The following is a 10,386-nucleotide window of genomic DNA, read 5'->3' as shown; positions in this document are numbered from 1 at the left end:
GGCATAAGGTTTCCCTCCTTCATGAAAATGATTGTGAGGAAATGCTTTCACTAAGAGAGATTTTAAGAAGACAACAATTGTGAAAATTATATTCTCAAATTCGATTATGATTACGGCATCCCTCTTCATAGTTCGAATTGTGAGATTTGGCAATTAGTCTGAACATTGGCACTTAGTAACATAAGTTCTGAATTTGTCTAGACACACATATGAGCTTTCTAAGGCAAAGGTGTATGAGTTTAAGAAGCTTAGATAAAGGCTTATCAAAGCATTAGGTATTAGAAATATGAACTTAAGGAATTCAATAAGCATTGTTTTCTGGAAGTTAAATTGTTTTCTGAATACATGTCAAAGCTAGTGGGAGCATAAGTGTTATGCTGGTAAGAAAATAATCATCATGTTAGTGGGAGCATGATTATTATGGTAAGTATTGCAAGTTAGCAATATTAATTATAGAAAACAAAGACTCACTTTGCAAAGTTGCAATGGTTGAAAAGTTGTTTTGCTATAAATAAGGGAGAGAATATTATACTTCGTTTCAAAATTCTAAAGCTTAGATCGAGAAACGTTAATAAATTTAGTCAAGGATACATAGTGCATTCTCAAAATTCGATTATGATTACGGCATCCCTTTTCATAGATCGAATTGTGGGAACAAGGCACATAAAATATTATGGCAGAAGGATGATAAAGTATCACGTCTTTATGTGAGACATTATGCATCGTGTCCAATACGCTTCGGGTATAGGATCGATTGCATATGCTGTAATATTTGACCATTCTAAAATTTTCCAAATGCCTAGGGCATTAAGAGGGAAAAAAGGACTAGAATCGATTTTGACTAAAATAATTAAACAACTATCAAAGGACGATCTGAGGTTCACTGAGGATTTGTCGCTTGTGAGTAGTTGGAAGTATAGTACTGAATGGACTATATTGACATTATTATGAATAGATAAGATTCTATTAAGAATGAGTTGTCATATGGCAAATATGGAAATGTTTCCATTAATGGGAGTTGGATATTAAGAAATATGTCTAGATTAGAAACTTTTATGCGAGAAGGATGTTCAAAGGAATGTACTTTGAATGTGAGACTTCACGTCTATGGAATTGTCTTGTAACAATTTCCGATAGAATACCTTGTAATTTCATTAGTCGAGTCTTGGTAACTTTTGTGCTATGACATTACGAAAGAATCATTGCATAAAATGTTAGAATCTGACATATTCTAAAAGTGGTAAGAATTTGGTATTCTTATACTAATAATAAGGATTGGGGATTGTGAAATGAAAAGTTTTTCAATTGATCTATTTCACAAAGTATGGACCATAGGAAACCAAAGTGTGCATGCTTGGAGCATGGGACAATTGTGGTTATAATTCGAGTAATAAGTTGATTTTCTGAAACAGTAAGCAATGAATAATGAGTAATCAATATGGTGTTTAAATAAAAGTGTTTTTATTTACGCTCAAAAGCTTTGGGGCCATATAGGATTAATATTATTATTGCGTTTCACTTTGCATGTTTTGACTTCCTGAATAATAAGATTATTCAAACTCCACAGTCGCTCGTACTTTTGGAAGTAAGTAGTGAATCAAGACTGTCGTGAATTGGATTGTAGATTGTCTAAGGATAGACATGGCAATAGAATTGCTGCAATGTTCATGAGTACTCAGAAATTGAGATTTGAGTATTGGATAAACCCTCGCTCAGAGTATCACTTCATGGAATTCATCACGAGTAATACTGAGACGATAATATCTTATAATCTTGAAATGGAGATATATGAGTTGTAATTTACAAAGTCGGTTATACATTGGTGATACGAAAACGCATCAGTAACTTGGTGTTATAAAACGTATTGTCATGTATAATTTGATGAGTAAAAGATACAAGCATATGAGTCAACGTTTATTCGTTCCTTTTGCCCTAACCGAAAAAGCGATATCTGTGGGCCCCTCGATGATTTGGTGTTGACTTATGTGCTGGGCCCAGCCAGGACTAAATTGATGTGTTCAATTAGAAGTCCTACATCATCACAAATCAGAAATCGGGAAATAGAGATTCTGGACAAAGAGATTGATTATATTCCATGTCTTATGTCTGTGGATATCTTGCATAACGAAGGATTATATGATCACTTATCTAAGGACACGTAACTGACTGGGTCAGAGTTCAACAGCAGCTTTTGGAAGCTACAATTTGCTGGTCAAATTTAGAAGTCATACTAGCAATTATAGTTACAGACTTATCCAAGTGGGAGACTGTTGGATTAGGTGTCTAAGCTCATAACTATAATTGGTATGTACTTGAATTGATAGCAGCACAGTCATTTTGGGTTGCCCTCAAACCTAGCAACTGGACAAGGAAATTATGAAAGGAGAGATATTAATTTATAAGATTAATAAGTTAATATAAATGATTTATTAATATGTTAAAAGATTAATATATTAATTAGAAATCATTATGTTTAATTAATAGTTAGCCAGAAATTAATCAGAATTAATTTTGGGGTTAAAAGTATTAATTATAAAGTGCAGGGACTAGTTTGCAATTATCAGATAGTTGAGTGGAAGGCTCCAGAACCTCCTTGGAAGGAGGTGGACGAAATCTATAGGGGAAACCCTAAGGATTTCGTCCAAGGGGCTTTGGATAAGGCCTTTGGATTAGCTTAGGCCCCAAGCAAAGGAGTATTAGGGTTTTCCCTAAACCCTAGATCCCTCAGCTATATAAGGAGCCTCCCAGCTCCTGAATTCGCCCACTCCTTCATTGGTGAAACCCTAGGGCCGAAAATTACATACTCCCTCTCTCTCTCTCTCCTTCTAATTTCCTTCTTGCTAGCTCTTGGGTGTGATTCCATTAGAGGCATTACATTTGTGGTGCTAAGCTTCCAAGAAGATCAAGATCAAGATCAAGAGGATTGTCAATTGTTTGCTATAACAATTGAAAGGTATGTAACTCTTAAACTCTAGTTTGTTAATTTCAAAATTAGCCTCTCTCCTCTAGGGTTCTTGTTTTGCAATTCAAAGTTATATGTTCAATAGTTAAAACATAGATCCAAAGTAGGTTGCATGTGAACTTAGGAATTGTTTTCTAGTTTATTTGTTTCACCTAAAACCCATCAATTACTATACAATCGATTTAAATGAGTCTTAACACATCAAAACCATAGATCTGGCCTCCTAATGTCCATTTTACACGTAAAGTTCCAAACTTGGTGCACATGCATGGGGTCTTTGGCTCAAAAAGCCATAAAAGGTGATCTTCAATATGCATGGGGCTCTCATGGCCATAAAGTTGGCACCTTTATGCCATGAGACCCCTCCTAAGGCCCAGATCTGAAGTCAAACTCCATTCATCCCTTCAAAATCCGAAGATGGCTTAGAAAACTCCCAAAAACCCCAACCCCAAAGATGAATAAGCACATAGAAGACCAAGACAAGAGATTTTTACCTTGAATGAGCTGGAAATGGAACAAAATCCCTGGATCTCCAAGCCCCCACTCGAACTCTCAAGCTTCTTTCTCCTTCTCAAGCTTCACAATCCACCAAAAGCACCAAAATGGCATTAGAACACACAAAAACGGCTAGGGTTTCGATATACAGCTTTCTAGGAGTGATAAGGACGATGGAGGCTAAGATGAGATGTTTAAATAGGGTGCAAACCCTCAAGTTTAGGGTTTCACTCAAACAACACCTACTCGTCGAGTCAGTCTCCCGACTCGTCGAGTAGGTCACTTAAACTTCCCGCGGATCCCGACTCTACTCGACGAGTTGGGCCACCAACTCGTCGAGTCCCAGAGAAAATACATACAATTCTTGAATAAAATACATACCAGGAATCAGGTGTTACAAGATGAAAGGGTTGTGTGGATGGTAGATGTCTAGAAGTGAGTGGGGTAAGGAGTTTTTGGTCATTTTGTTTCTTGTTCTCTTGTGTTCCACCCTTTTGGGTGGGACTAACTGGACTTGGTCAACCACTCCTCGTGTTCTAGTCCCATTTACGCCAAACACCTATTGGAAAAATTTTGTTATGTTTTGTTTTGTCCTGTTTCATGCACCAAACACTCCATAATGGAGCCAAAACTTGTGCATGGACACAAGATGACTCCAACATGACTCTTTTTTCCCGTTCTATAGAACATATTGACCATTGAGGATCCATACCAAGCTCTAGAGTTCCTCAAACTCCAAGAGAATCCATGGAGGGGATCAAAACCACACGGATATAACCTCAAACTTGAATCTAGAAGAATAAGGGACAATGTATGAACTTTATACCTTAAACAGCTAAGAAATTATATATAATATTAAAAGTGAGTGATCTTATGAATAGTTCATTTTGTGCATTTCAGACATTACCCACAATAGTTTGTAGGGCTTAACAGCTTTAGTCCCTGGTCTGCTCCCACCTCAACTGCTTCCAATCAGAACAATAGATGATACACCGCTAGCTCTATAGCTTTTAAACAAACAAAACTCAGTTACCTCAAACTGTAAGAAACAAGGAGAGGCCACACAAAGAAATCTCGCGACCTGCCAATTGTAGCGTCGCTTTCCATAATTGACCCGTCAATTTCCCGTTTCCTTGAAGCTTTTTAACTTTTTTATTCGTCTTCTACATCCACCGAAAAAGTTTCTTTCTTTGCTTTATTCGGATTTCTTTTTGCTCATTTGGGTTCTCGATTTTTGGGCAATGGGAAGGTCCTTAATGAAGCCAAAACTTGTGCATGGACACAAGGTGACTCCAACATGGATCCGTTTTTCCATTCTATAGAACATATTGATCGTAGAGGAACCATACCAAGCTATGGAGTTCTCAAACTCCAAGAGCATCCATGGAAGGGACCAAAACCACCCCAAATATGACCTCAAACTTGAATCTAGAAGAATAAGTGCCAAGGTATGAACTTTATACCTCAAATAGCTCAGAAATATGAAGATGTTGGATCCAAGCTTGATGCTTACTTCCTTGCACCAAGATGAACCTCTCCTTTCCAAAGATTCACCAAAATCCAAAGAATAAGTTCTAAATCAAGAAATCAAGCCCTCAATCATGCATGTAGGCTAGGTTTCGTATGGAAGGGTTGGAAGTTGAAGATGATGCCCTAAATCTTGAGTTTATGTGCTTAAATATGGAGAAAACCCTAAAAATTGCGGGCTTGGGCTGCATCGACTGTCACGCCATGGTCTTCATCTTGCCACATCGTAACGGCCATCCAAACACATGTTTTTTTGAAATTGCAATGCCTCGTCCTGGCACCTCATTCTCCATGTCGTGGCACATGGTTTTTTTTTCCCAAAAACCTTACATTTAATCCCTTAAGCCCTTAAATGATCTATCCTGGAAAACGGGTGTTACATTTAGCAACAAATATACAATTTCTATAAAAATAAAAAATGTTAATTCACTGATAAAAAATAGCGTTCTATTATACTAAAATTTATCAAGTGATGTGTTTAGTCGTATTATTGTTTTCACAAATGACACTTTTGTTTGTTGACGTGAAAAAGGCATGCTTCCGATTTATTACTTTTAGTATATAGATAATTGTGGCCGATTAATATCAAGATATGACATTGTAGCACGATTTGCTAAAAGATTTTCGTGCTATTATTTTTTATAACTTAGAAGAGGTTAGAAGACCTTGTCCCATTTAAGAGGACGCACAAACCAGTTTAAGGTTGTGGTCTTCTAAAAAACAAACGGTTGTAGATGGAAATGTTTGCGCGCTGTGTGTATGACAAAACATAAGAGGTCAAGAAGCTTTTTTGGTAAAAAGGTAAAAAATAAATAAACATCACCTTAGAGTCCATATCTCATTGTCTCACTTTTTTTATAGGACACATGTCATAATCTAAGTCCAATACATGTCTAGAGGTGGACAAAAAACCAGTTTGGGATTAGAAACTGGTTTTGAAATTGAACCCGATTGAATTAGAAAATAGTTTGAGAGATGTCATTTCCATTAATTAGTATAAAAATGTCATTTCCACCCATTATTTCTTCTCATTGTTCTTGATACTATATTTTGGAGGTTTTCCAAGATCGAATTTCAGCCTTTGTACAGGTCTCATGTGCCAAAATACACTTTGTTTTTAACCTCCTAAACGATCCTGAATGGTCATTTCTGATCAACCATGAAAATTTCATTAGACCCTAACATCAAAATCGAGTTTTGCAAAATTGCAAAAAGATGATGAAAACATACTTTTTTCAAACCAGTTTCACTAAAACCAGGCCTATAGGTTTGAACTTTCCCATGAACCGGTTTTGCCTCAAATCAGTTTTGAATACTGTAGAAAAAAACAAGACCCGTTTGAATTTAAACCGTTTTGCACACCTCTATACACATCAAAAATTGTACATGTTTTAACACACAAGAGCATGTTTAACATGGCCCATTAGATTGAAGCAGGGTTAGGTTTCATCTATATTCAAGTGTGGATCTTGCAATCAAAATTCCCTTATAAATACCATAACAATATTATAATAAACAAGAACAATCGAATAAATAAATTTAACAAAAGTTCTCTTAGATAGAAGTACATGTCACCATTTGTCAACTCCCACGATCTAATATTCTTCAATACAAACTATTCCAATTAATAAGTATTGGGTTGTGATTTCTATATTAATTTAAAAAAAAAAAAAAAAGAAAAAAAAAAAAAACTGAAAAGAGTAGCTATAGAGGCATAGTAAGTTGTAATGTGTATCATGAGTTTACTTGGATCAAAAATTTTAATCTTCTGTAATTTGATTCTGGTTTATTGACTAATGGTAGTCAAAGTCAAACCTTTGACTTCCGGTTCATTTTACCTTCTCCTCTTTGACTCTTTTCGCATCTCAGCAAGGTAGATCTCTAAGTTTGACTTCACCCATAAACGTCGATTGATGAGATCTTTCTTGGTTGACTCATCTAACAATTACAATACCAAATGTTCAGTTGTAGTGTTTTGCAGATAAAAGAATATAAATAAAATCTATTATTCTAATGCATCACCTAAAAAAATTGCTATGAAATTTACCATCTTCAAAATTTTAAATTTCAAAATGACAAAGAGTTGAGAAAGTTTAGGAGGTTTACAAAGATAATTACAATCATGTTTCTCATGATAAAAAGGGGAAAATTGTGCAAATAAAATATCAGAATTTTTTTTTTCAACATTTAGATAATGACAAAAAAAAACATATATAGCTAAAGGTTCACAATGTTAAGAATAGCGAAAAGATAATTCTTGGTAGAAGTTGAATCAGAATCAGAGAACTAAATAATTAAAATTGGTTAAATTCATAGTAGTATAATTATAATTTGAAAGGAAGGAGATATTTAAAATAAATCAAAGAAAATAAAAAACATAAATGTTGTGAAATAGTTGTATAATAAATAAATATAAATAAAGTAAGTTTTACCAAGATACTCCCATGAATCAGGAGGTGCCCCAAGAGCTCTTCTAGTCAAGTAAGATGCATCTTCCCAAGAATACGAAGTTCTATTTATCTTGTATCTCCAATACCAAGATCCATGCCATAAAACTAACTGGAAAAAAAATAATAAAAAATAAAAAATCAATGATATATATATATATATATATATATATATATATATATATATATATATATGCTACAAATTTCAAATGATAGGATATATAAAAAGACCTTTCCAAGAGTGTATGGCAAGAGTATAAAACGAACAGCAAGAAGTCCCCACATTGATGGCTTTTCAGCACCTTTTATCTGTAGTTCAAGTTCCTTGCTCAGCTCTTCCTGTGTTTTCCTGTCATATAAAAAAAACATTTCTTGCTTAATTCTCAAAAAAGACGTAAATGCCCTCCTCATCCAAAAATGTGACTGTGTGAGAGGTCAATGGGACAAAAAACTGCAACTTTTTGTCCCACACTGATAAGCCCCAACTTTACTGGTTTATAGCATAGGGGTATTTCTGTCTTTTATCTATTTATTTTCCTATTGGCTGTTTTGTTAGTGGGAACATCACCTGTTATTCCCTTTTGTCTTGTCTCTAGTCTCTAGTGATAGTATATATAGTCCTTATGTTTTAGGAAGTTGGCAGCTAAGAATTGATTTGTTAAGAACTTTGTTCTTCTTGGAGAGTCCATTCCTCTCGAATGAATGGGAAAACCCTAATCTATCTTATCATTTCATAGTTTGATTATCAATGGAATCTGTGCCTTATTCAAGAAAGAATCAGGGCCTATCACACACCCAAAAAAGGTGGGACAAGATTCGCTCTCTGACATTGTTTGTGCAAAAGACGTAAATGCCCTCATCATGGAAAATAGCTGTAGAAAGCTTAGAGAGTAATCTTGAACAAAGGATTTAATTTAAAAAAATAAAAAAAAAAATGAAAAAAGTAAATGAGAAAATGAGATTGTTTCATACTTGTCAAGCTTGTAACCACCCTTCTTTTTGCTTGATAATGCTCCAGTGCGTTCAAGTTCCAATGCCTTCAACTTATTTTTGTATGCTGGTGTTCTTTTCACCATGTCAATAGCCTATAAAAAGGTAATAGTGATGAATTGATGTTTTTGTATTTGTTGATTTGTTTAAATGTTAATAGTGATGAATATGGTGAAATTTGTTTGTTGGAGTGTTAGAAGGACCAAATGGTGATTTACTCACATTCAGACAGTTTATTACTTCATTCAGTAAAAGAAAAAAACATTATCTTTGTATACAACACTTACTTTATACATACATCATTATCCATTCAACTACTATATCCATTTCCCTGATTTAGAACTTTCTCTATTAAGTCGTTATTTGTGCATTGAGTAAAAAAGAAACACATGTATATAGGTATAATAGCATGTCATTTACCTGATGATACCTTGTCCACTGATTCAAATATTGAAATGCTGAGAGAATTAGAAGAAGTCCCACTAAAACAGCACGAGGATCCTATTTAAACATGATAAAAAGAATGTAATAAAGATTTGTTACAATTTACAAACTTCAAAACAGAAAGATACAAATTGCAAGTTTATTTAAACTAACCGTTTTGTGACCATAATAAGCATGATAATAGCGAGCTGTATTATAAAACACCTGCAATTGGGAAGAGAGGGGGGAATAATTATCATACAAGCATAAATACTTCATAATGATTTGAAATATAGCAATGAATTCTATAACTTACCTCCTCTGGGTGCTCAATTGCATAATCATATTGCCCTCTTGTAGCTTCATCTTTTAAGATCTATGAAAGAAAATGGAAAGGGACAAGTGTCATTTTACCCCATGAAACACAAGTTCATAACCCTATGTTATGAATTATTCCTTTAAGCAGCATACTCTTTGTTATGTTTCAGTACTTGATATATAGTTTAATGCATCACTATGTTATTCAAAATAGATACATACACAGAAATAGAAACCTTTAGATTTTTTCGTTAAACAGTTCAATAGCAAAACTGATAAAAAAACAGATACGAATTTACGCCATAGATTAATACGGTTAAGAAATTATCTCAAAAAGCTTAAAATTTACATCAATTTTGAAGTCGATAATTAACCTGTTTGACCTCAAAAGTAACTTATGGTTCTCTTTTGGAGCGTGAAGGGTATGTAGAGCATTAAATTGCAAATAATTCGATAGAGAAGTTCAAATAAAATTGGGTACCTCGTAAGCATTTGCAATTTTTACAAACAATTTTTTCGATTCGGGATCTGGGTTTTTATCCGGATGACTGTAAAAACAAAATTCGATTCAATATCAAACAACAAACTTAATTCGACTGTACATTACATAAATTAACAAGAATCTTACTGTTTCAATGAGAGCTTGTAGTAAGCTTTCTTGATTTCAGATGCATTTGCATTTTGAGAAACCCTAGAGTAATCAATCAACAAAATTTTAGTTAAAATAAAGGGGTGAAAGTGAAACTGTTAGTCATTAGAGGGGAGAGGGTAATTTATAGCTAACCCTAGTAGATCGTAGCAATCATCTTCGTCGCAGTAAATGGAGATCGAAGGTTGTATGAAGAAGATCATGAGAAGCGATACGACGGCGTAACGATGGAACGACGTCGTAGCCATCGTCTTCTTCGCTTTGATCCGTGAACAGAAGTTTTTGCCGTGAACTCCTTTTTGTCTCCGGAGGGTAACGTGAAAATTACATTTCTAACCTCAAAGTTCGTTGCATTGGTATGGGCCTTACCTACCTTCTGATCGGGCCTTATTTCCTTTGCTCTCTAACTTTTAATCACAAATCATATATATATATATATATATATATATATATATATATATATATATATATATATATATATATATATATATATATATATTAAAAACGTTTGATGCCCATGCTAAGCACGGGCCACAGAAGGTAATTAGGGTATTTCTTTCACCATTATGTAATTT

General features: G+C 34.3%; 1 protein-coding gene across 1 annotated transcript; it reads right to left on the bottom strand.

Moving 5' to 3' along the window:
* Nucleotides 1-6,496: 6,496 nt before the first annotated feature.
* Nucleotides 6,497-10,186, bottom strand: LOC145167751 (Chaperone DnaJ-domain superfamily protein). The gene is made up of 10 exons (XM_079086988.1): nucleotides 9,947-10,186; nucleotides 9,791-9,853; nucleotides 9,644-9,710; nucleotides 9,161-9,220; nucleotides 9,019-9,069; nucleotides 8,842-8,922; nucleotides 8,404-8,516; nucleotides 7,663-7,780; nucleotides 7,417-7,543; nucleotides 6,497-6,922 (listed from the first exon to the last, which is right to left on the bottom strand). The coding sequence occupies exons 1-10, from the start codon at nucleotides 10,057-10,059 to the stop codon at nucleotides 6,819-6,821; spliced, it is 897 nt and encodes a 298-aa protein (XP_078943114.1). The 5' UTR covers nucleotides 10,060-10,186; the 3' UTR covers nucleotides 6,497-6,818.
* Between the last annotated feature and the right edge of the window lie 200 nt (nucleotides 10,187-10,386).

Source organism: Lactuca virosa, chromosome 1, assembly GCF_052849685.1.
Source record: "Lactuca virosa cultivar CGN04683 chromosome 1, Lactuca_virosa_CGN04683_v6, whole genome shotgun sequence".
NCBI lineage: Eukaryota > Viridiplantae > Streptophyta > Magnoliopsida > Asterales > Asteraceae > Lactuca > Lactuca virosa.
Note: the sequence above shows the minus strand (reverse complement) of the source record. Positions and strands in the feature narration are given on the sequence as shown.